The sequence below is a fragment of the Ammospiza caudacuta genome, chromosome 1 (genome assembly GCF_027887145.1).
Source record: "Ammospiza caudacuta isolate bAmmCau1 chromosome 1, bAmmCau1.pri, whole genome shotgun sequence".
Classification (NCBI taxonomy): domain Eukaryota; kingdom Metazoa; phylum Chordata; class Aves; order Passeriformes; family Passerellidae; genus Ammospiza; species Ammospiza caudacuta.
The window spans coordinates 98,620,183-98,648,164 of record NC_080593.1 but is presented as its reverse complement, the minus strand read 5'-3'; the positions used below and the strand labels follow the sequence as shown (position 1 = coordinate 98,648,164).

At 36.1% G+C, this 27,982-nt stretch overlaps 1 protein-coding gene across 1 annotated transcript in view; it reads left to right on the top strand.

Moving 5' to 3' along the window:
• Nucleotides 1-27,982, top strand: part of DOK6 (docking protein 6) — a 241,688-nt gene that overhangs the window by 187,327 nt on the left and 26,379 nt on the right. The window contains exon 7 of the mRNA XM_058815279.1: nt 13,347-13,464. Coding sequence (XP_058671262.1) covers nt 13,347-13,464 — 118 coding nt within the window. The remainder of the gene's footprint in view (nt 1-13,346; nt 13,465-27,982) is intronic.

The window sequence follows — 27,982 nt, the reverse complement described above, 5'->3', positions numbered from 1 at the left end:
AGAGTGTGTCAAATATTTTGGTAGCTGGTGATGTAATTTAAATGCTGTTTTGCCATTTGGAAACTTAACTTGCCCTGGAGTTTTGAATGTTTTTGAAATGGTAGTAATCATGAGGGTTTTCATTCAAAATATGATGGAGAAAATTAAATTCTTCCTTTGTCTGACACAATTTTGAAATTTCTCTAATGCATAGCCATAGAGCTGGATGATCTTGAATGCAAAAAGGTATTTTAAATCTCTCCTATGGACTATACCCCAAGTACCTTAGCACATGGGTGGGCATCCTTACCAAGAAATTACTCTCGTTCTTTTCTCCTTAAAAATTTCTGGAATATTTTGTATGCTGTCACCATGTTCTTTTAACTATTTGTCCATCATGCTGCCTAAGACTCAGATTGAAATCTGCCTTCCTGCTAATATAAACTGTGAGCTCAGCCAAAGTTTGTATGAAAAGCTTTACAAAGGTGTCTTACAAGTGAGATGATACAATTTTTTATCTGCATGGAGCCTGCTCCATCCCATGAATGCATCCTGAAGCTGCATACATGAAACCTATGAACACTGTTTTCCCTGTTCTGTTCACCTCAGTTACCTGTTTGCATGCAGCTGGGGCTGCACTGTGAACATTTCCATTGAGGTCACCACAATCTGGTTAGCTTGTTTGAATGCAACAGGGCAAAGATGTTTTCATAGTGAGATATCCAAAGATGCAAACCCTCCTGAGAATTTAGCGTGTAAGCACTTTAAAAATCCCTGTAGCCACCTATCTACATTTCTGGGCTCTTTTTAAAGAGCTATTTCTTAAAAGTCAGATATCATTTATTTCATCTTTACAAAGCTGCATTTGAATATAAGAGGATTTGAAGGTTAGTGACATGAGCAAATTTGTAATTTTTTTTCCACTTTTCTTGTGCTTTACAAAATATTGCATGTTTATAGAGATAACAAAGTAGATAGAAAGACACTGTCAGGCTAAAATTCATATTTGTTTCCAGAAATGCAAGAAATGAAGAGCCAAAGAACTTTTCTCTAAACAAAATTGATGATTTGTTTAGCAGTTTTGCTTCCTAAAAGCTGTGGGTGATATGAGCTATAAATTAGGAATAGCTGCTGTAATTATGTGGTGGTTGTTGCACATCTGACTGAAACCCAGCCCTCCCCTTAACTAACCTCAGAGAAGCATTTAATATGGAAGGGAAATTTTCGTTTGTATTTTGTGCCTTTAAACAAGCTCACTTGTGTAACTGTGCTGGTAGGTTCATGTCATTGAACTCCCTCAACAGAGAAGCAGGTTAAGTTGAATGAAGTATTACTAAAAAATAATCCTCAAACCACCTCACCAGGGGGCTTAATTTAGTACTAATCTCATATCTGCTATTTTCAGAAAACTGTTTCTTATAAAACGCAGCAACTATAGAGCTTCTATTATTATTAGCAAAAATAATAGCTGATGAAGTTATCCAGTGCTCTCAGGAGACAGGTATTATTATAATATTAATAGTAATGAGTAAAATGAGGCACAGAAAGATTAAGGCCAAACTCAGCTGTATATGAATTGCCCAAGGTCATAGAATAATCAGCTGTATGCTAGGCACAGCACAAAAACAAAACAATAACATAACAAACCCTGAATCATAGTCAGTTGCTTTTTCGCAGAAGAATGATCTTCTGGAAAAGGTATTTTTCACATGGTTTTCATCAGTCTTTTGAATTATATCATCATTTTGTGTCTCTTGTCAAGCAAGGCCTTCCTCTGTTGCAGTAACTCTGTTTAGGAGTTCTTTATATCACTCAAGGGAATAGTTAAGGCTTTGTCTCTGATTAATAGAAAACTTTTTATCAATGATTTACAGAGGGGCACCGTGCTTTTCAGAGAATAGGGGAATTATAAAAAGTAATAATCTGAGAAGGGATCAAAAATTCTCATAACAGCTCTAAAGTTACTTTGTAATTCCCTCCTGTGCTTTTTGTGCTTTGCCTCATCAGGTACTTGTTGGTAGGACAAAAATTAGGTGAAGTTCACAATATCTCTTAATTTTGTGGTTTTTCTCCACTTCTGTTTATTTTATAAAGATTACAAGGATTTTAACATGAAAATTATTTATGATCTCTCTGATTATGTTTAGACTGAAGACAAGAGATACTGAGCATCTAAAGAAGCCATATCTGATATGCAGAAACTTTCCTATACTGCAAGTACATGCAGGCTTTCAATATGTATTTATTAGATTTATTTAGAGCCTATCCAGATAGAGTTTGGTTTTCTCTCAGCTGTGGGTTGTTGTTCTTATGCTACTGATGTCTTATATAACAGCCATGCTAAGGGTTTTTATTTATCAACTATGCAGGCATCTACTTGAGGAGAATTGTTAGGCAGTAGTAGAGACTGTAGACCCTGTGCTGTTGGTTTGACATTATTTCACTGACCACAGTGGCTGAGTTAAACAAAGATGTGTGAATACCACAGTCAGCAGAATGTCATTTTGGCTCGATGGCACTGGGCACCTCATTGGCTCTCAAATTTTCAAATCCATTGAATATAGGATCAAAAATACTGGCATTGGAAGGGTGGTCAGCTCACCTACTTGCCTGTTCAAAGCAGGTATAGCATCAGAACTAGATAAAGTTAGCCAGGGTCTTAGCAAGTCAAGTTTTGAATACCCCCAATGATGCAGATTATGGGAGCTCATTCCAGCACTTGGCTGTTCACACTGTAAAGGATTTTTTTCCTTAAGTTTGTCTCAAATTTCCCTTGCCACAGCCTGTGACCTCTTGACTCTTGTCCTTTCACTGTGCATCTCTGATAACAGTCTTCTTTGCAACATATTTTTCAGAAGAGAGAGAAAAAAATGGGTTTAGATTTATTTTAGCCTTTGCTTTCTCACGGTGACTAAACATTAGACATTTAATCCAGCGTCACTGATCATGTTCTGCTTCTTAGAGGTTCTTTGCCAGGCTCTCTCCAGTTTGATATTCCTCTTGTGCCTGGGCCCTGAAGATTTTGTGAACATAGCTAAACTTCCAGATGTAGTTTCTCAATTGCCAAACAGGGGGAAAATGTGACTTCTCTGGTTGTATTTACCATGCTTTTGCTAATGTGGTCCAGTGTGTCATCCATAGCCTCCATCACTGCATAGATGCTCTGGTCATTCTCATTATCACCAGGACAGCTAGTTCCTTTTTTGGCAAAGTTTTTATCTATAAAGTCAGTCCCCAGACTGTGCTTGTGTGCATTTGACCTGGCCCAGTTGCAGCATTGACATCTCTCATTGCTGAATTTCATGACAGTCCTGTCAGCCTTTCCCTCTGCTTAGCTGAAATCCCTCTGAATAGAAGCCCTCCTGTCTGGGTGTTTGACTATTCCCCCTGGTTTGATGCCATCCCCAAATTTTCTAAGAGTCGATTCTGTCCCACTGCCCACGCTGGTGATGAAGATGTTAAATGTAATGAAGTATTGTTCCATCTCAGCTGCAGGAGTAGGTTTTTCAAAAATATTTCAGTTCTGCAGCGTTCAGCAGCAAGGAATTAATGAAGATTTTCTGTGCTATGGCAGAAGCATCCATTTCTCTGTTTCTTATGACTGTCTCAGGGTAAAAGCTGCTAGTCTCATAGCATATTCAGTCTGTCAGAATCCATTTCCATAAAGACTGCTGCCAGGCAAGATTCATATGGTTTCGTATGACTGGCTGTTGAATGCACATCTCTACAGTCTTTGTGATTCAAAACCCATTGATAAATCAGCAAAAGTTCTTCTCTTCATTATCTTAAACATTTCCTTGTAGAATATAGTGGTAAAAGTTGCAATTGTTACTACCTGAGATTTTGTAAAATCCTTTTTAAAATGCTGGTATTTCTGTGATGTGTTCCCACATATTGTCTGGTGTTCAGTTTTCCATACGTTTTGTTTTACAAGGAAAAAAAGCAATGGAGTTACAGATTTCCATGGCAACGGGTATAATTCTATTTCCTTTGTTTTTTGAAGCTGAAACAGGCAAAGGATTGTTTCATTAAATAACAACTATGGATTTGAAAAGACTTGAGTTACATGGCATGTGGGCATGTATGTACAACTTCTATTGAGCCAAGCAACTTTTGCCAGCAGAAAGAAAAAACAAACACCTGGTTTTTGTCTGAAAATGAAATTAGGGGAAGAAAGGTTGCTAATGTCAGGATTTATTGGGCTGATGCAAGTATATGGAAAGATAAAGCAATCTGTGAACATTTCTCTGTCTCCCACCTTCTAAACTGAATTCCTGTCTTGCAGCTACTTTTGCTATATTAGTAAATACACATCAGTAAGGAAGCAAAAATTTCACTGGCTTCTTTTATAAGCAGAAGTTTGAATTGCAATTCAGATAACCATGTCTCTCACTACAAGTTGTTTCTGGGCCAAAAAAACCCAAATACTTCCAAATATACTTGATATATTTTTATTTAGAAGTGTGTGCATTGCTTTTTAATGATCACTTATTTCAGTTTTAAAAGAACAATGTCAAGAAATCTCTGGCCGTATCTATGCATATACATGATCATGGTGTGGTCCCTGTGTGCAAGGACACACAGTGGAAAGGAATAGCCCTTTATTTTTATATACCAGGTTCTCAGTTGATTTTAGATCTGTAAAAAACTCATTAAAGGCCATGCACCTCCTGAAGTAAATATTTAATTGTTAATTAATAGGCTGTCTTAAATTAAATTAATGTGTGTTCATATGTGCAGGCATATGCCTCCCTCTCGCCCCCCTCAAAAATACAATATGTTTCAAAGCTAAAACTTAATAATTTACATTCATGTGTATTGCATATATATAACTAGCCCCAGTAAGTGTGATTCAAGATGCATTTCAAATGTCTAAAAGTAAATAGTTGAAAGGAAGGAACCATGTTTTTTGGAAGATTTTGATGAGTTATCTGAGAAGACTTTACCCACAGTAGTAATTTTAATGCATTCTAGGTTTGGTATTTCTTGTTTTTAATTGAAATGTCTTTGTATGACATATAAAACTAACTTCTGAAAATGTGAGAAAGTAGAGGTCAGCCAGACTATGTGTGTTGCTGAATACTGGAGTCATGCACTGATAAGTTTAATGAGGAATATTCATGAAAAGTTATTGATGATTACAGTTTCAGAAAGTATTCGGAAAATTGTCTTTTTGTCATTTTATTAAAGTTCATCAGTCAGTAATTTCTGTATACCGAAATGAAGAAGCTAAAAGAAATGTGATTTCCACAAATATATGTAATTGGAAACTACTGATTTGTTTTAGACAATAGAAGAAAAACTTCTTGAGAAATCTCAAGAGGTCAAAGGGATTTGCTTTATCAGAAATAATGGAAGCCAAATAACTGTGCAGGGAACAGTGAATATAGATTGCAGCATTTTTTAGAAATCCGGTTTTCAGCCCCAAATTTATTCAATTGGGGTTCTCCCAACTGAGGACAGTCTGTGTTCATCCCTATTTCACCTTTCTTGCCACATGCTAGAGAGAGACATTTTTCATACCATGGCTTCCACCACACCAGTTCTGAAGCAAACTTCTATGAGGTCAGAAGGGTTGTCCTTACAGTACTCCCAAGTAAAACACTGAGATTTCAAGTGTCCCAAATATCTGTTTAAAATATGTCATACCTTTTGGCAAGTAATTCCATGAAAAAAATCTCGTACTTTGAAGACTTTGCCAGAGCATTTCAGGCTGAGGTCAGACTCTAGTAGCTTTGTAAGAAGGAGGAATACTCAGCAGAGCAAGGAGAGTGAAAAACAGACAGAGGAATGAGGACAGAGGAAGGACTTGTATGTCAGCACTGATAGCAAGCCTCACTATTTTTAGCCCTGGCTTGACAAACCTCATGAAAGAGCCACTTCTGGAACTCCATAACTCTCAGGCTGAATTACCCAGAAAACATTTGCTCCAAATGAAGAAGACAAGTTTTTGTTGAGGGCCTCCTTCTTTGATCTCTCTAACTGATGCATTTCAGTTTGTTCTTTTCCACCTCAACTGACTTATCCTTGCACTGTTCAGAAGACAGATCTGGGACTCTCCCTGTTCAGTAAAACCTTCTCTGTAATTTTAGAAATGACACTCACAGACTGGTTGAGGATGGAAGGGATCTCTTGTCCAACCTCCCTAGCTCAAGTAGTGCCACCAAAGCTGGTTTTCTAGCAACATGTCCCAATGTCTTTTGAATGTCTGCAATGTGAGAGACTGCACAACCTTCCTGGGAAATCTGTGCCAGTTCTTATTCAAGCTCATAGCAAAGGCGTTTCCTGATGTTCAGCAGGAATCTCCTGTGTTTCAGTTTCTGCATGTTGTCTCTGGTTCTGTCACTGGGCACCACTGTAAATAGCCCGGTTCTGTCTTGTTTGCCCCTTCCCATCAGGTATTTACAAACACTGATGAGATAAAACCCTCCCTGCTCCAGGCTGAGCAACCCCAGCTCTCTCAGCCTGTCTTCACAGCAGAGGTGCTCCTTCCCTCTGATTATCTGATTATCTTCATGGCCCCCTCTGCACCTGCTCTGACAGATCCCTCTCTTTTTTGTGCTGGGGCTCTTAGGGCTGGATGCAGTGCCCCATGTGGGGTCTCACGAGGCAGAAGAGAGGGAGAATCACTTCCCTCAACCTGCTGGCTCAGGTGTGGCTGGCATTCTGGGCTGCAGGCATACATAGCTTGTCGACGGAAGGAGACCCAGACATCCGTTTGATCATCACAGGCCCAATTTTATTGATCAGTACGGCGGGTTAAATACAGTTAATAATGAGCTTCATACATATTGCAAAAGTTGAGCTCAGGATTGGTCAGCTTACATATCAGCATCTACGCCTACTTCTACATTCCTATGGTTCTACTTTTGATACTTTCTACATATTCTCAGGATATATTCAGGACTAATCTCTACTCCCTTTCCTCATGTTGCAGCAAGGTCACTGCTGACCTTTCCTTTTAGCTTGCTGACTGCTGACTTTTCTCCTTCAGCTTAACCAGCGGCATTATTTCAGCGTGGCCTTTCTCAGCTAACCAATTATTAATAATACTCTCCACAATAGCTGGCTCCCATTTCATGGCAACAGAAAGGACAGTCAATATCAGCAAATAACTTCTGTGCAAAACTGGATTCTCTACCATGCACATATATGTATGTATACACATACATGTTTTTCTTGAAGACATTAGCTCAGTTGTGTTTGTTTCTACTGAGACCTGCAGTATAGCCAGGCTTGAAATAGTCTCAGCTCTTTCCATGTTGGCATTATCTCCCATGTTATTAGTGAATGATTTTATGCAATGAAAAATGGATAAAGTATTTCTTATTTATAGTAAAATGGCTCAAACCTTTGAAAAATGTAAGAATCTGAGCTTCTACCCTCACACTAATTATTATAGTTTCCAGGAAACTTCTTTCACAAAAGGAAGAAACCCACAGTTTTGTGACGGAATATAGGTGAAGACACACACCTTACTGACATTCAACAAATATAATCCCAACGTGCTGTAAAATGTATCTAATTTTCCTCCAACTTCAATCCCTTCTGTCTGGCAACACTGATCTATTATGAGCTTCTTTTAGAGTAAAGAAAAAATAAAAGAAAAAAACTTTTTCAGGAGACCTGTGAGGTCATATATTGGTGGGGGATTTGCCAATATTATGTGTTCTGTCAGGAGCAGCAAGTTGGATAAAACTGTAAAAATAAATATAAATCAGTGCATAGCAAATAAATAGTATGCTGATACCTATAAATTATTATATAATAGTTGACATATTTAAATAATTAACACAGTCCAAGCAACATATATAAAAATGAACATAACTACGTTCTAAGCAAGCTAAGTGATTGTGAAAAAAGGGCTACAGAAAAATTGTAACCAAAGAGTACTAGTAACACATCACCAAAGGAAAGAATGTTCTCACTGCTATTTCATAGGACTGTATCTGCATCAAGTTTTATTAAATATTTTCAAAGAAGGATCAAGGCTCAGTCTAGTCATTTTACTTCCATATCTTACATTTATAACGATGTGGAAGTGGATCAATGAAGAGACAGAATTCAAAATGACAAATTGGAAAATTGTTTGGAGCAGGAGAATTGATTTAAAAAGAAACCTGGGCAAACCTGTGCTGATGAAGAAACAGTCTGCTTTACAGTACTGGATGAGAACTGTTTTTTGTGAAATAGATCTATGTGTCATAGTATAAAAGTTGAATCCAGGACAACCATTGCTGCTTTTGCAAAAAAGACAAACATGATACCCTTTTTTTGGTCATGATAAGAAAATGAGAAAACTCTGTGCCAGCTAATTGACACTTGTGAGGTGAAATATATTTCTTAAACCCTCGTTCTCTTCAAGGCATAACACAAAGTAACCTTCTTTGGAGTTAGAAAGAAAAAAAAATCTAAATAATGATATTAGATTCATATTTCTAGACTACTACTCTCGTTAGTCTTCTGTGACCTAGTTCTCTTGCTATTTGTTTAAAGACACTAATGAGAATTTGAAATGAGACAGAGGGTTTTATCCATAATAAACTAACCTATTTTCTGAGCATATCTGTAAAAAGCAAACTGTCCTTATTGCAGACTAAAAAAAAATATGGAATGAACTATAAATTGCTCAGTTTGTCTCCTCAAGCCAAATGTATTTTCTGTCACCTTCAGTGTTTTGACTTTTTAATGAAAAAAATAAAACAGAGAGAATAATATGCTAAAAAGATCAAAGCTCAGAACCCTAATACAGTTAACAGGCTCCATTTTTGGAATTGTATTCATTATTGGTATCAGAGTAACAAATCTATTGAAGTCAATGGAGATGGCCTATGGGAATTAAAAGAAAATTTACCATTTAAGACTTTCATAAAAGAGCAATAATGAAAAATATGGGAAACTTCTTACAGTGACACATTAATAGACTTCTTTCTTTTTTTATAATTTCTATTTTAATCAAATAGACCTGTAAAAATAATAAAGTTGTCACTGGAAAAGCAAAAACTTCATAGAGCTCAATATTTTGGATATTATGGCTTTGGATATTAGATTTAGATGCAGCAAAGAAATGTAACGTTCGCTGTATGAAGGGTATTTTATCAGACAGATTCTGGGCGAAATGGATGAACCCTAACTACTGCATGTTTCCCATCAGGTAACAAAAATGCTTCAGTAATAATTGTGGTTTTTATATTCCTACTACAAAATTCCCTGAGTTAATATGGTTTTCCTGTGTGCATTTCTACTTTTTACCTAAGTTCTAGTTCTGTTCTCACTTTCTACCTCATAAACTGGGGAAAAAAGTCTAGGTTATGTTTTTTATTTCCTGAAGGAAGTCACACTAGATTTGAGAAATATTTGTAGCTAAATCATTCTAGATTCATGTTTAATTTGGTATATTGCTCTTGCTTTCCTCTATCAAGACCAGAACACAGATGTGACACAGCAAAAGAACCCTCAGTGAAATCAGGGAATGCTTTGGGTTGGAAGGCACCTTTAATGGCCATCTGTCCAAGCCCCCTACAATGAGAAGGAACATCTTCAACTAGACCTGGTTGCTCAGAGCCCAGTCCAATCTGACCTTGAATGTGTCCAGGGATGAGGCATCCAAAACCTCTCGAGGCAACCAATGCCAGTGTTTTACCGCCCCCATCACAAAAAATTCCTTCTTCATGTCCAATTTAAATTTACCCTCTTTTAATTTAAAAACCCTCACTCCTTGTCCTGTTACAACAGGCCCTGCTGAAAAGTCTGCCCTATTTTTCATTTGGGCCCTGTAAAGTACTGAAAGGTCACAATAAGGTTTCCCTGAAGCTTTGTCCCTGAACATCTCCAGCCTGAACCCCAGTTCTCTCAGTTTGTCGTCACAGGAGAGGCGTCCAGCCCTCTGATCATTTTTGAGTCCCATCTCTGGATGTGCTCCAGCAAATTCCTGTCTTTGTGCTGCAGACCCCAGAGCTGGACACAGTACTCCGGGTGGGATCTCACCACAGTGAAGTAGAGCAGCAGAATCATCTCAAATTCATTCCCAAATAGAAATGTTTACTTCTAGGTGTCTTTGCTGCCTCTGTCATGATGGGCCCTTTCTGTACAGTTGATGCTTATGCATCTGAGCCTGTTTTGCCAGCTCCTGAGAAAAATGTGTTGGTGTTGCAAACAACAGCTGAATATTGGTCTGTTATGTAAGAACAAATCCAGACCCAGAGATGTTTTAATTTTCTGCATGGTAAACACACTTAATGAGATAGGTGAAATAATTTTAAATACATTTTTAACCATTACATTTCTGTTAAATGAAGGACAGTAATAAATCCGTGCAGAATGATCTACCTGCTTTGAGAAAATAAGAAAATTTAAAGGTTATTTACTTGATTTTCAACAGTGAAAAGTTCTGTGTTTGCATTAGCTGCTTCAAAAAAAGTGTGGAGTGCCAGTTGGTTTTTAATGAGGCATAGTAAAAAGACAAAAGGGAAGGGCATGGAGGACGAAGTCTCTGAACTTATAAATGTGTTCTCTTTCACTGGTCTGGAACACCAGAGGTCTTGAACCTAAGCATCTAATTTTTTAACAGTTAGACAGTTTTGTAAATCTTCCCTGATTTACAAGTTGTTTGTTTGTTTTGTTTTTCTAGTTTAACTTCATTAGCTACCAGAATTTAATTTACAACTGGGAGTCAGGGATTCTGAAAGAGTAGATCTCTGTACTTTAAATGTCAGTTTAGCTTGTAATTATTAATATAAAAAAGAGCAATCTAGTAGTATATGAACAATTGATAATATGGATGTTTTTATGTATTTTCTTCACTTTCGTTTTCAAGTTTTTTTATCTGAAACACCCACAATGTAACATATAAAATGTTCTCCAGAGAAAATGGGTTTCAGTCAATATATTATTCAATTTTCTTTGAACAGAGAAATATTTTGACTAACAGCAGTTTGTAGAAGTAAGCATTCTGTCATTGTCAATTACATTTGATCAACAATGTGAATTTTATATGGATAAAACAGACTAAAAGAAAAATTATAGCTGATGGTAGTTCAGTAAAAATAACTCCATGGATAAATTAATATTACCATCCCTTATATGATATATCTTCAAATCCAAAGGTTTATGTTTCTGTTTTAAAGTCGCAAATGAAAAACAAAATTGATATTTTATTTTAAAGTTGGGGTTTTTTTATGAGTAATAAACTAGAAATTGCATTTTTTTCTCTATGGAGTCCCCAGAGAAATATGGTTCATCTGGTCTTATTGCAGTTAGCATATGGTGATAATTCTTACCCAAAAGGTGATATCAGAAGTTCTTCCTTAGCTAGAGAATCTGAGGAAACAAAGTATTGTGAATGCTTTCAGTGCAGTCTTCTGCACTAAAGCAGTTCTTACCTTATTTTATAATGAGAAGAGATTTTTTTTTTTTTATTCTCCTAAATCTCTAATGTGTGCAAATAAAGTTCTTCTACATCACTATTGGTCAGATGAGGCAGGAGCTAATCAACTCAGATCAGGAATGATGATACATTTAGTCACATATTCCATTCAGTCTGTGGATTTAGCTTTGAGATAATAAACTGCAGTCAAAGTGGTTCTATTTACTGGAATTATTTATTTCAGAATGCATGCTAAGAAAATGCTTTGCCTTTAATTTACCTTTCGAGTCATTAAATTGTTAATAAATAATTGGTAAACTAAATTTTAAAGATTATTTTATATAATTTTGCTCTTTGGCAAATGTACTCTTGTTACTTTTGCTATACAAACATGGTAAAATAGTATAGAGGGTTTGTTACTCTCCTGATCTCTACAATAAAGGAAATTCTGTATATCAAGAAAATGTAAACCCCCAAGCCTCCCTAAAGTTGGAATTCTTGTGATAAGGCTTTCAGACTTCATTTTAATGAACTAAATGTTTCTGCAAGCTCTTTACCTCATATCAAATAGCTTCTAGTGATGATCTGCACCACTGACAAATTAAATGTAATACTTGGCTGTAAATGAGCAGAAAAGACATTAGCTGTATACTGGGAGTTATTTTGATGGCAGTTCTCAAGAAAACAACAACAGAAGTAACTACAGCAGAATTTTGATCTGAAGCAAAATATATTCCATGCATCAGTTTGTGTTAATACTCAAAATTTAAATCATTTTAGATCTTTGGGTGGATGTTGTCTCTAAATATATTTTGGGGGAAGGAAGAGGTTTAAATTACAGAATAATATCAGTTTGTACAGTTAAAAAGGACTTTTTTAAATTTGGCATTATGATTCTCAATGAGGAATCCCTAAGAACTAATGATAAACCTGCAGTAAATTATCCAAACCTTGAATACCTTCTGTTCTGGAGCTGAACTCTCTGCAAATGAGTTTCTAGGCACACCCTCTGAGAGTACCATCCTGGTGCCTCCCCTGAAACTAAGAGATTTTTCATTCTAAATATTCAGACCTAATTGATCCTTCAGTACTGATATTTTCAGACATCCTCTGAAAAAATTATGCTTGCAATGTTATGGTGATTTGTTCGATCCCAAAAATTATTGATCACATTTTAAATTCTGTAAAGCCAGAGATACAAAATATTTGCAGGTGCATTCTCTTTTCTTCTAGACACAGAAGGCTTAACAGGAATATCCAAAGAGGTTGCCAGAATGCACAGTCCTTCATCTTTTTTTTTTTTTTCTGTAGTGTTGCCTTGTCTTTCACTCACATCAATAGTTTCTTGGAGACAGAGATCTCTTTAATAAAGTTGACATTCCCTCTGTCAGGTTTCTGTGCTGTAGCTCTTGGTCACAGGGACACTTACCATGCAATTCCCAATTTCAGTCACATAAAGTCTCCCAGACCAGGAAAATCTGCTCTTGAAGCTGAGCCTGCTACTGGTGATGAGACACCTCCCCTTCAAAGGAGGATTAGGAGATTAATGACTCTCCATTGCTAATTCTCTGCTGGTTGTCTCAGATTCTCTCTTAGCATCTTTCTGGGTATTCAATCCAATATGCAGGCTAAATGACCAAAAGGAAATGTCATTGCAGAGGGATTTTAGAATTCAGGCATATGTTAATCCATCGTTTTCATAAAGAAGAACATAAAAAAACCCTGGCAGCAAGAAGAATAGCTGTAGAAAAATAGGGACATATTCTGATTTCTTAATATTAACCTCTGCTAGTGAACCCATAGACCCAGATTCACTTTTGCAGCTTTTTCCTGAGCATTCACAGCGCTGATGCTTGTAACACAGTTTAAATAATAGTGGAAAACCTGTGGTAGTTTAGAAAATGGTATGTGCATGACAACATAGATTCAATTTACAGTTTTGAGATTATTAATCAAGGATGCTTATGTGTGACCTTCCATTTATGTTTGCTTTGGCTTTTAGCTCCAGACCAGTCTGTCTGAACCAATGACTTTATCCAAGTCGATCTCCCTTCCTCGTAGTGCATATTGGCATCACATCACCCGGCAGAACAGCGTTGGAGAAATCTACAGTTTACAAGGCAAGTTGCTTATAATGCCATCTCCATTAGCTTCTTTCAATTTCACCAGAATTCATGCAAATTGCTTTTTATTTGCACTGGTTATTTTCTCTCCATTTCATTTTATCAATTGTCAGGAACCTCAGCAGGATCCCCAAATTTACATAAAATAGGTTTCTTTTAGTCATTTTGTAAACAAATGGTGAAAATTATTTCTAGAATCACCACATAAAGTTGGATAGACAATTTGGCTCAATGTAGCTTCTCAGTAGCTAATGAATGTCAGGTTGTTTTAGTATTTTCTACCAATGAGATGGGGCAAGTATTTGGGCAACCTCAGGGTGCCTAATTAAATCTACATAAAGTGGCTATATGAGTTGCAAGATTAAAACAGAGTAATTCTAGGAAGAAGAGCTATTCTTGGTGAATTTGCTTGGCAAATCATATATGTGAACTGTTTACTCAACTTACTTACAGACCTTCAACAAATCATCTTCTGTCTATGGTTTTCTTTCATATGTTTAGATTTGCTAAAGCTTTCAAATGCTATAATTAGCATAACTTGATGATGATGATTCACTGCTCTTAAGCTGAAATTTATTTGTATCTTATAAGAAAATGAAATTATTGTTACATTTAAAATGTGGACCTTTTAAAAATAGCTTTTTGTAAACATATTGCTTTGTATTATTTCTAAAGGCCTTAAGGATTTCGTTTTAGTTCTCTCTTAATAATCTGTTCGCATAAACAATTTACATTTAGATAGGAGGTTACAAACTGCTTGCAAACAAGAGTACCAAATGCAAGGACACAGTACATATTTTCATTAAAATAAGTAAAATTCAGTATATAGATGAAGGACATTAAATGCTTTGTTTTGTGAATTATCACATAAAATCAGCAGGTGAACTGTGCATTCAGTGGCTGAGTCATTAAAGGGTACAAGCATTTGTTTCCCATCATTTCCATAGAACAAAGTTAATTTTTAATCATGTTTGTAGTCTTACATTTAAATACCAGTAATGGAAAAAAGAAAATAATCTTTCAGAAGCTGTTTGTGAAAAAAGTTATATTTGTACCTCACCCTACATATATTCATCACATCACTAATGTTTTTTTAATGGACACAATAAGAATGCAAAAAAGAAGTTTATTTGTAGAGATGTTAGATTTCTTCTTCTTGTGTTCTTGATGTGTCTTTTCTTCATTAGCAAGACAGTAAATGTGTTATATTCACTCTCAAATGTTTTTCTGCCTTATAAATGGCCTTCAAAATAAAGGAAAGCAAAACTTTAAAGTAACAATTAAAATATCTATACCACCAAGCTGTGCAGGATTCAACATACTGGAAGTGTATGATTAAAAATGTAAGAATTTTTCTTTCTGGAAGTATGCAGATTTTATTCACATTTCCACTGAAATGAGGGGCTAATAAATATTTCAGAACTTAAGATTTTCATTTTTCCTACATGTAGTATGATGACTGAAGCCTGAGAAAATGTAGTTAATTTCAGGAGAGACTGATTCAGTCTTTCCTGTGGGCAAGGAAGTGCATCCAGAAGACTCTGGTTGCAAAACTTTTCCACGCAAGACTACCATTCACTATGTAATGAAAACCTCTTTGAACCTTCTGCTGCAATTACTAATTAAAAACAGCGAATTGGCTGCAATTACTAATCAAAAACAATGAATTTGTGCAGAAAGTGAAGCGGGTGCAAAGCACACCTTTTCCTCCTCGCACCTTGTCATTCCGACAGCCTTTGCAACTGCAGGGCTGTCAAAGCATCAGCCCACAGGAGCTCTGCAGATGTGGGTGGAAGGTGGGCAGCAAGGAAGCAGATTGCAAGCATCACTTCAGCCCTCACCTTCGCAGAGCAGCCAGCTGAGAGGAGCTGGTGCAGAGGGAAGCATCACCTGCTGCTGCCAGAATCTCCTCTGAGCTTCCAAAGGTGCCTCGCACCTTCGGAGAGGAGACGTTCCCTTCAGAGAATGGGACACTGTTCTCAGCTCTGCACTTCATGGGCATCTACAACAAAGCTTTGAACACTCAGGAAACAAATCTGAAAATTCCCCACATCCTTGTAAACATCTCACAAACTCTGAAATAAACAGAGTGATGTCTGCCTGAATCCAGGTGACTGTCAGTGTCAGTAGTAGTAGCCAGGCTCACTGCTAAGCACGAGGGCTTCCACAGTGGCAATTACTTCAAACTTGCAGTCTGAGGTGACTGGACTTTAATTAATAGCAGCCGGTGATGTATAAGGAGAAATGAATATGTGCTCATACTACCTTAGATAAATTGGCTCTTTGGGAGTTATTTAACAGTCAAATTTAACTTAATTAGTAGTGTGTGTTGATCTGATAATGAATATGCTATGGGGTAAGAAGGTAGTGGGCTTTGTGATTTTTGGTTTTTAAAAACTACATTTCAGATGAAAAAAGGCCCTACAATAAATGAGTGTTGGGTCTATTATGCTCCATTAGCCCATGAAAATACTTACATGTAAAGAACTGTAGAAATTAATACATAGAATAATAGAGCTAAAGTAACACAGGTTGCACAAAATATTATCAAATGAGATGGGATAGTTTCTATTGATAATCCAAGTTTGCCTTTAATTGCAGTTTAGAAATTAAATAGTGTCCTTTAATATTTATTATCAAAGAGTAATTTAAATAGCAGAGGAAAAAGACCTCTACACCATTTTGCTGCATACATGAGTGTGACATACATGAATTGTACGTTTTCATAAATGATTGACAGCTCTAAAAAAATTTGAGCCCAACATAAGATAAGCATTCATTGATATGTTACGCTATCATACATCAAGATCTAAAAATTGATAAAAATGAGAAGCCAAGAGCAACCTTATTAACTGAAATCTTGATTAAGAAGGAAAAAATATAAGAGCCATATAGGCATGTAAAAAAATACCTTGTGTGTTTACTAGTAATTCAGTGTTTATTTTTTATACCTACCAAAAAATTTAACACTGTTACACGGATATTTAAAATTGACAAACAGAACATGTGAGTTCTTATACAACAAAATAATTCTTTTTTTTGTTTGTTTGGTTGGTTGGTTGGTTTGGTTTGGTTTTTTAATTTATTTTCCATTTAGGGCTTTTAATTTGTTTAAAATAAAAAAAAAAAAAAAGGTTGCAGACTGAATTTTCACTGAATTTTCATCTATCTGAAGAACTCTAGTCCTTGCCCTTTAGAGTTTGGATGATACAAATGTTAAACACAGTCAGTTTGTGTATTATTATATAAATAAGGCCAAATAGAATTTTGGTATTGAAACATTAATTAGCTTTTTGTATTGCAGTTATTGAAATCCCTGAGGAAATTATGTTCAGAAAATCTAATTACAGCCTGGCCTTTCTCCAAGAAATTCAAAATTAAGAAATGCTTTCAGTCATTCCTGTTGTGTTTGATCTGGCTTGTCCTCGTTTTTTGGACTTGGATTTTGCTATCCATACTCTAAATAATGAACACCTACCCACAAAGGCAGTGCTACTCATTCCATGAGAGTGCTTATGTGAAAGAGCCCATATTTGTATAAGAATTACACCAGTAACATCTTACTTGTTTCTTCCAAAAAGAGAACACTAAAGGGTTTGGTGTTTTTTTTTCCACAGTATTGCTTATCACAATTTGCTTACAATGAATTTTATTTGCTCTGTCAAAAATTTTGACAGAGTTTGTTTGGCACAGTTTGTTGTAAACCCATATCAAAGTAATTAAATTACATGGAAAAATATTAAGAAGCCCACTAAGAGTCAGATTTTTAAACGTAGTGAGGAATTTTGAGAAATAAAACTAATCTTTGAACAAATAGGACTTCAGCTTGTAAGCACATGCCAAACTCATTAGCAGACAAAAATAAAAAATGGCCCTGATGAAGTCTGAAGGAATTTTACTGTTATTATACAATTACCTTTTGTATGTCACAATAAAGATGCAAGAAACATAAGGTTGGTTTTGCAAACCAAAATGGAGGGAAGCTGTGGTCCCTCTGTGGCCTTGGTAAGCAAGCCTGCAATGCACATTGTCTTTTGAGCTTGTTAGGTGAGAACTCACCCTTTTCTCTTTTTTCTTTTTTTTTTTTTTTTTATATATTTTAAGCAGGATAACGTAGTCTTCATCTGGTCAGCTAAAAGGTGTTGTGCGTAAAAGGGAGACAAAGTCACATACAAAAAACCCATCTACACAGTTTTCCTTTTCAAAGTAGAAACTCTGATATGTCACTAAAAATAATCAGAGAATATTCAAGTTGCTTAATATTTAGAGGGGTTTGAATCATCCTGTTCAACCTTCCTTAAGCTAATCCTGCAGGAAATTCTGATGTTGGCTTCTGCAGCCTTCTGCAAATTAAAGTATGTAAAATGAATGGGAGAGCATTCATCATTTTGGCATTTCCATTGTTTGTTCATATGCCCGGCAATAGAGTACGGAATCCATTTGCCCATCTAATCTTGGTGCCTGAGCAATGTGAATAACACAAAATGTTAGAATATATCTGTTATATAAACCTGATCGCTCAGTAATTTTTCAGTAAGTGTCTACCAGCGGCTAAAGCTGAAATGCTTTATAGCCTTCCACATTCCCATTTCCTTCGCTGAATCGCATCAGGACCTTCACATTAGTAAATGAAGCCTATAAAGTTTGAGATATGAATAAAGGACACCTGGAACAAGATACTTACTGAGTAGAAACTGCATAAGAGCTACATTATTTAAAATGACTGTATTACGTGTCTTCTCAAGTCTTATGCAGTAGATTTGATCCTTTCCTTTTGAGCTTTGAATTTCTGTGCTGAGTAGTGCATCACTAGGCTGATTTTAAAATGGCTTATTGGAAGTGGGATATGTCTTACTCAGAAACCAGTAAAGAACTTCATTTTGCTCAACAGTGATTGCTGCCTCTAACCAAGAGCATTACTGACAAGCTCTAAAGAGTATCTTGACATATTCCCATTCATTCTGATAAATCATTGCTGAGTTAAGAGGTTGTTTCAATTATGAGCCATGAAAAATAGAGGAAGGTGGGAAGCCAAATACGATTAACAAAGCATATTTCGCTGTCAAATTCAGACCTCCTGGTTTCATTTAAGCCCAACACTTTGGTGCCCTTTCTCTCAGGAGATGGTCCTTCAGTGAGATCACTTGTCAATGGGGTTGTTCTGTGCCAGACCAGAAAGCACAGAAGTCACTGTACTCTTGACTTAAAACTAAAAGCCCAAATGGTGTAAGGAGAGCAATTAAATATTGGCTGATTGCCTCCACTCCCCTCCAAAACCCAACAAATGGAAGTTCTTCAGTGCAAACTACACAGATTCTTAGCTATAAATCTCTTCTTATGTCTTAGCTTGATGACTTCATAAGTATGTGATGACAATAGTTTCTCACTCAGTGTGAGAAGCAGATGAAGCTTTGCCCCCAGCTTTACGTAAGTGACACCAGGAATCTTCACTCTGGCATTACAGTTATGCTACATTATTTGATCTCTCTGCTGTATTGTACGATTCAAAGACCTGCAGTGTGCCATGAGGGCTGCAGTGCAATTTTCATTGAATGTGTGCACTGGGAGAACTGGCACAACCAGCTCCATGCATGCTCTCAGCTGGTACTGCGTTGTCTGAAGAAGAAAGGTTTGCACCGCTAGATCAAAGAGAAAATTGAAATACTTGTCAAAGATCAATTTTGTGAAAATTGCTTTTTTTCTATATAAATTGTTTCACCAATAAATCTGGACTGCTTTAGCTATGACTATCTGATTTTGTGTTAAGTATGTTATCATGGTTAGAGTCAAAAAGATTGTCAGTTCATTTTTTTAATTTCAAACAAATTGAAATACTTTTATGCTGACAAATCACTCAAATTATTACTCAAAATCATGAATCGTTAAACCCCCTTTAAGACAACTTGGGGTGAGGGGAACCCTGAAAGCTTGTGAAAAAAACACCTTGGCAAAAAGATGTGTTCTCTTTAGTATTTCTTTGCAGGAACAGTTTATACTTATGTTTCTTTCATTATATATTTTTACAGAAAGCAAAGAAATTATTGAAATTGACTCTTCAATAGAACATGTTCATAAAATATGTTATAAACCAGAAACAATGTAAACTTGAAAGTAGGCTGTGAAACAGGAAGAATGGGGGAATGTTAATAATCCCAGCTTTGCCAGCTGCATCAAGGAAAGAATCCAGGCCCAAGGATGTCAAGTGCAATTTATTGTGTTCTGCTGTCAGTGGAAAAAAGATCCTCCCTTCACATTATAAACTGTATGACATAAAATAGAAACCCATAAATGTATAATTAAGGGCTGGCTTAAATTGACATAATGTTGACCTTACTCTTGTTTGGTTGTTATGAAGTTTAAAATATATAGTTTTATAGAAGGGGCATCATAAGATCTCAAATACATTGACCTTATGTTTCTATAGGATTTTCTTTTACATGTAACTTATTTCGCTAACGAACAAAAAAATTGTGGTGACAACATTTGTGGCACATGGCATATGGTCTGTTGCTAGTACAGACCTATTTATTTTCTTGGTAAGGCAAATTGAATCGCAATGAACGTCCTACTCAGTATGTTCAGTTTAATCAAGCCATAAGAATATGCTCTTTATAACTCTATAGTGCATTTGAGCCCTGCAGAACTGATTAAAAATCATAGTATTATTCAGCAGAGACAAAAAAATTGTTCAAAAATCTTAGAATGTCTTTCATTTTCTATTTGTTATAAAAAGCCTTTTCATCTTGGTGAATTTTTATATCCTGCCAACTTTTTATTTGATCAAAATGATACATTGTAAGAAACTAAGATAAATTTCACAGAAGTAAGAACTATGAATAACAAAGGAAATGTCCTGCCAATGCAGAGTTAGCAAGATTCCACCAAAGTAAAAAGTTTATCTTTTCAAAAACTGAAGTCTGCAGCTCCTTGCAGTTCTATGTTTAAATACTGGAAGCAAGTTGGCTGTTTAGCTGCTGGATACTAGTTTATCCTTCAAAATTCTTTGAAGTTTCCTTTTGGGGACTGATTTAAATGAAAGGTTCATTTCATTGAGTTTAACAAATTAAATATTCTGTTATAAACTACAGAAATTGGAATTTAAAAAAATGCAACACCAGATTTGGAGAGAGATAAGAGATAAAGGACTTGATAGAAACCAGAGTTGCATACTCTGGAATTTACATGATAAATATCAAAACAGGGTGATGATAAAATGATAAGATTCCTACTACTCCCTTTAATGGCTCAACTATTGATGTTATTGCTGGTAGGTCAAGTTTACATGCAGAGATACAGTGCCATTGGTATTTTCTCTGAGCTGGTTGTAGTGAGTGTGACACAGCATGGCTGGTGTGTCCTGTCTGCTCCCCTGTGCTCAGCCCAGCACAAGGAAATGAAGGGAGCCAGCAGCCTGTGGTGATGGGGCACAGCTTTTTGCCTCAGAGGCTGTTCTATCCTGGCTGTGTTGATTGTCTCTAAGCACACATCTTCTATCTGCCACTTGTCCTCCTTGTGCTTTCATCCTCAGTCAGGATGGCAAGAAAGGTAGAAATAATTCTTTTTTTTCTCTCCAAACTCTGTTCAGCCTAATAGAGCCAGTGCAGGATTTTCCAACGCTGCTTGATATGAGCTGAATTGGTGCCACTTGCTTATATTCACTATTATCATGCACTTGGGTAAATAATCTACTTTATCTCTTGAATATTTAGCTGAGAATTGTGCGAAGCTGTGTTTTCAACCTGAAAAAGACACATGGCTAGTTAGCTACAGCTATACCACTTTTTATGTTTCCTGAATTAAATGTAATTAAAATAGGAGTTTTATCAGCTGTTTGGTTTCAGCTTCCAAGAAAAATTCCCTTCTCATGGCTTGCAACACTGCTCATTGTTTTTTCATTTCACTAATTAAGCATTTAAACTAACAGCCTTATTCTTTTCTCTACTGAAATTCTGTAAAGTTGTCATTACTGGGTATGGATCTTTTCCATGGAATTTAGTGAAAACTGCAGGAAGCAAGTTTTCATTTTTACCTCATTTTGCCACTTTTCCTTACATCTGTATAAATAGATAACAAAATCTTTTCTTCCTAAGTACTGATACACACAAGCCAGTGTAGCACCTGTGTCTCCATATACTTGCCTGTCTTTTTACTAAAATAGGAATGAGGTTTGGTTTTCTTATTAAGCTTCTGTATGCTGTAGTTTCTGATGGGAGATTGTCAGATTTCCTAGTTTCTTGATTGTGAGCTGAAGGCATCAAACCAAGAATGCAGGTATCCAAATGTGCTTTCTATTTCTTCTTTTAATATGTGGACATCCCAGGTTTTGGGAATAATCACAAGCAATGGTGTTGCTGAAAATTTGTTTCAGAGACAGTTTACATGTGTTGAACCTTTTAATTTTAAAAATCCAGTTCTCATTGTAATTGTTGTAAATGCATAAATTTAAATGATTGGTTGTTGACAGGTTGTGGCCACTTATTTTTATCCGTTATTGTTATGCTGTTCCAGGACATCTCAGCAGGTTTGCAGGGCTTCTCTTTATGAGGTGAAAGTTCTATCATCACCAAACATTTAATGTCATAGGCATTTTATGATGGAAAAGATAACCTGCTCTGGGTTAGGAAATGGAAATGTATTTCATTCAGTCTTGTCAACTGTCTCATTACTCCCCGTTCATCAGAGCAGGTATTTAATTCTGAGACATAACTCAGCAGTTTTTCATCCCTTTCATGCCTCTTATAAAAAAAATTGCCTCTGATCAAGCGTGTGTTTTGGTTTAAATGTCAAGCTGTTTCTGGAGAGTCTTGTTTTTCTCCTGTCACCATGTGTCAACTAATACAACCCAATTTTAACAAATAAACAGGGAGAAGGGCTGGGAACAGGGTCATGGATGGCAAATGCCAGACATTATCTGTACCAGTGTGTGATTCGTCACTCATAAAAAATACTGGTTTTCATGAGCTAGTCATTTTGACTCTCCAGGATACCAATGAGAAGATCTCTTCACAATGCCTATAGCTGCAAAATTCCTGTAACTTCTAGGCCATAGACCTTCTCTTCATCTAGTATAAGAATGAGGAAAAGGAATTTTTCTTGAGCTTTTTTATAATTTTGTACCTGATTCCCTGACCAGCATTTCAAAGCAGAGAAGTTCTCCATCTTATGCTCATGGACTGGACCAGCACCAAGGTGTCTTATGACTGAAGAAATGTAGAGAACAGCTCAAGATCCCTCTTAACATATTCTTATTACCTTAGTTGTACTTCAAATCTTGTACAGAAATGTAGAAATCAGTCATATATTTTTAAATGGTGTTTATCATGCAGTAAAACACCAAAGAGGGAGACAATTTAAGCTTCTGTCTTCGTAGTGTGACTTGTTTTTTGCTAATGTTGCAGTAAATAGGAATCTTGCCAGGGACATGAATGACATGCTAGTGCATAGGTACTGTCAAATGGGAAAATGTGCAGAGAAATAGAATACTATCATTGCTATGAATATAAGATGCTTGCCCATTTTTTTATTTATATATTCAAAACCATGCAAGATGTTAAAGAAAACCCTCCTAACTAGACAAGAAAGAGAAGTTAATTTGTTATTAAGGCATTGGTCCTCAGCTATTGCCAAGTCATCCTCGCTCCTAAAAAAACCAGCCAAATTCTGCAGACCTTACAGGATGACAACCTCCCTCTATATCTCATGTCCACAAGCACTATAGCATAAACCAAATCCTCACCTCTGAGCATTTCTTCAGTGGCCCGTGTAATTATGTACAGCCTTTTTGATGGAAGTCAATATTTATCCTAATAGTTATAGATCTCAGTGAATTTTATGTGATACAGTATTTGCACATTTGGTTTGGCCTTAAAAATTATCTTTATGAAAGACATTTCTTTGTCTTATTTTTTTACACCAGTGAGGTTAGACAAGAAAAAAAATTGACAATATCATTGCAGCTGTGGAAATGGTTAAATGGTTTAATAAAGCCTCCTCAGTGCCATCACACAGCATGAAATTGCCCCAACATACAGCACTGCAGTATAGACTAATAGCTGGAGAATGGGTTTATACCTTTAGACTGGCAGTAAAGCAATATCCAGGCTCAACAGTAGGGGAGTCATGATGCCCTTATCTCCCTGAAAGCAGCCCCTCGTCAGTAGGAGCTCTAACACCAAACTCTGAGCTGCTGCTTGAAGCTATTTTTCATCCTGAAGTGATAGATAGAATCAGCTTTGAACCCTGTTTTTGCTGACCTCAGAGGAGTAAATTACCTTACACTTTGAGGCAGCATGACTCACTGTCTGGCTGTTTGCACAGCACTTGCAGTTTTCACCTACCTGGGAAGGAATCATTGAAATCTGGCAATTATTGTGACAGCTCTCATCTGGCAGCCAAGCATTGGTCTTCAACCAAGATGATACAGTTTATGTACCTACTCTTTGAAATTTGTTGTTTCCTTAAGTAGCCACTAAAACTATCAATCCAGAGTTATTTTTCAAGAGATTTTTTTCTGGGACAAAGTTATTCAGAATTAGTTCATAGCATTTTGTCTGAAATGGAAATACTTCTATGCATTTTGCTGACATATTTATTTAGAGGACTTTCTACTTTTCCAGATAGTTACAGTTGGAGGTGGAGGTGGGGGATTGTTGGGAGTTTTACTAACAGAAACTGAATACGAAGCTCATTGATATGTGTACCACTCATTATAGATTTCCCCAAACATCTTATACAATAAGGTCATACAAAAATTCTGTTAACAGGATTTTTTTAAACCTTGAAAACCTTTAAAAATATTGTGTGGATCACAATTAAATATATAATCATAGATAAGATTTGAGTTTCATATATTACTACACAATATATTTGTATCAACTATGTAACAAAGATGTTATTTCAATGTGAAATCTCTTCTAAACTTGTACCTGAAATACCTCTAAATGTGCTAAACCCTGCATGTGCTCATGATATATCTTGTAAATTATATATTCAGTTTTAAATGTCTGCAAACTTTAACAACTCACATCCAGGAGTTATGTGAGGAAAAAAACAGTTTTTCTTCACAAAAATGTGTATTAGATCAAAAAATATTATTCAATCAAAATTGGACTTAAGCAGAAAGCCATGCTACCTATCAAATTATCACATATTTTTATTTTGTAAAGCACATGACCATGTACATCATCTTGTAAATCTCCTTACACTGTCTGTGTGACACATTTCTCTTTTTTAGGTTGCCCAATGAACATTATATTTCTGTTAAAATTTTTCTCAATTCTTGCCTGTGTAATATTTTTTTCATTTCTTGTAGATCATACAAGATTATTATTCCCTATCATTCAGGGGCCTCTGATACACAAATGTTGGTGACAATTAGGTTCAGCATTCCTGATTATGTGTCAGAGTAAAATGAGTGCCAGATCCCAATCTGTTTTAGGTCAGCATGGCTTTGCCAAAGAGACCTCCAAGTGTTTTTGCTGAAGAGATATATATTTTCTGCCTACCCTACATAAGATATCAAAAGTGTTTATTTCACCACAGTTATTATTCTGTACTTATGATCTAATATCATAAATTCAGTGGTTCATGTTTACCATTTTAATGTGTTAAAGTAGTTTTCATTTGAAGATAATTGTTATCATTCTAAAGTTTCCTTTGCTTAGCAGATTTTTTATCCCAAGCTGTGACTTCATTTTTTAATGCTGATGTTAGATCTATGGGCAAAACAGTATCACTGGTGTTTGCTGCTCACTAAATCTAGTGTCTTTGGAAAGTGCAATAAACACATTTGCTGCCACATGATAACTGGAAGCTTCTTTCCTGAGGACAGACACTTTGGGCACAAAGACATGCAGGAACAATTTCTGGCCTGGATGGTCACAATGGAAGAATTATGGTTACACACTATTGCTCCATTATACCAAAATTTAGATGCCTTTTACAAGTTTTCCATAAGGTGATAAACAATTCTGGTCTTTTATATTCACTATAACCATCAGTACACTGAAAAGTGAAATGAAGGGCAAGAAGAAAGTCTGCCTAGCAGTCCACATTCAGTAGTGTTAATGAGTGTTGTTAAGTTGAAAGACTTCATATCTTCAAGTTCTATTTCAATGAAAGATTTTTTGTCTGGGATTTTTTACTTGCCCATTTGTAAAAGGAGAAAAATCCCTGCATGGATTTAGATGCATAACATAGACATATAATATATTATAAGTAGTAGTAGTCCTGATTAAAATGTTGCCTTGTTTCCTTATGATGATCTTGATGCATGGAATAGAGCAATTGTGATTTGATGAAACAGTAAGTCCAGTCTGAAAGTGCCACTGCTTAAAAAGAAATGCCATGGCTCTGTGATTCAGAATGCTGAGCTGGGACATGCTCATTAAAATAGTTCGCATTTGTTCAAAATATTTTTATAGGTAGCTTTGTTAGGGCAAACTTTATGCCAAATTAGGTATCCTTTGGACATTATAGCGAATCAGGCATTGTCTGGTCTCCAGTTTCTGGCATAATGCCGAGTTCAAGGCCAGCATGACCACCCTGCTGTGTTCTTACCTGCTCACTGTAAACAAGCCCATATTTGGAGGCCTGATCTAGATCCAGTCTGTGGGATCAACAGGTGCATCTGTGCCTCAGTGGCACCATGACCCCAATCTCCACTTTGAATTTTTCTCCTTGCTGTGGCAGCTGTGGGGCTCGGGTCAGTGTTCAGCAACGAGACCTCCAGCAGGGATGCAAGAACCAACACACAAGTTTTGGAATAAAAATGCAATTGGATCCTGGCTCTGAACCAATCTAACGTTTAAATTGGCCTAAATCAGTCAGTCTTCCTTCCAGATGCAGATTACTGCTTCCTCAATATTGCAGGGGGTTTGTTTCCTTGGGGCTCTGGAAGCTTTAAGCCCTTAAATAGAAGTCAGCACTGATACTGATATGATTATAGCCCTTCATGCAAGCTGGAGGTGTGACTCCTGGGAAAGCAGATAAGTCCCCAGAATTCACACCAGCTATAAGAATTGCTAGTGCAGGAAAACTTTAAATATTGCAGCACAACTCTCAGTCCTTCTTGAGACCGTGTGTCTCAGCAAAGACTTCATAAAACAATGTGAGTAGATCCAGATACCCATATTTATGGAGTGTTTTTTACAGATCATGTCCAGGAAGATTTGAACATTTAAAAAATTTTGTGGGATTTTTTTTTTTTTCTAATAAGGGATTTCTGTGATAACCTCACTTTCTCAGTTCTCTAAGCTTATGTTGTGAAGCAGGATCACTGAACTGGCACAGACATAAAACAATTTCTTGTATTATGGAAGAGAGTGATATATATGGTCCCATGGAAATTTTTTGGAACATGTATTTTATCTCTGCAATTAATTTTTTTACCTCACTGAGAAAACAAGATGATTTGGAAAAATATTATACAATACCGCCAATTTTTTTTTTTTGCGCATGACTGAGATAAAAGGTGTTATTCATTAAACATTACTAATATCTGATTATGAAATCAAGCAAATTATTATTATTTAATTTCTTATCATGCATCCTCAGAAAATGGTTAATATTAATGGTTTTGCTGTTTCATTTTTACTATTCACACTTCTTTCACTAATGTGAAATCTCAATTTCATCACTTTACTTGAAAATCTGTTTCCTTTCAAGAAGCCAGAAATAGACAAAAAAATAAGAGATACCTGAGGGTGGGAGGGTGGGAGAGAAAGGATGTTATCTGAGATTCTTATCAGGAAAGTTCACTTTTCAAAAAGTGAATAATCAGTATTGAAGTGTGTCCCTCCCACTAAAGCTGTGTGCCAGGATTTAAACTTGTGTTAAATAACTGCTGTATTTTCATGGCTTGAGAGTTTCGGTTGGTCTTGAGCTTGAGCATTTTAGGAGAAAGAGGAAATGATTAAACTCTTCCTTCTTCTGATTATCAATCACTTAAAAACAGTACGTTGTATCTGCAGGTTATCTTATAGGTACTAGCAATGAGCAACTTTACTTTTTGATGACACTATAGCAGGGCTATATAGTCTTTTATTTATTTCACCTAGAGGAGGAAGTGTGTTTAATATCATAGACTCTTCCAATCCTATGGAAAATAAAGAGGGAAGAAGATGAGGTTCTGTTTTATCGTGGCTCAAAAAAAAAAAAAAATGAAGCATCTTGTTCTCTGCCCTGGAATGTTAATAAAAGCACTGTAGTGACAATAATATAGCCTTTTCCAGGATGGAAGGAACAGAAACGTATGTTCTGCCTTCTGGCAAGAACAATGGTGAGGCATTTTATCTGTCAAATCTATCTGTATGTGCAAGGCATCCAGAAAAATGGTATCTGTGTACTGAAATATGGGAAATTTAATTTAACAGCTCCACAAACCAAAACTGATGAAAACAGAAAACATATTCTAGAGAATATGTGTAGATTTTAGGAAAAGGAAGAACATCAGAGATATTGATTTCATATCTATTGTCTAAATAGATTTTATATCCACTATCTAAATATTAAGTAG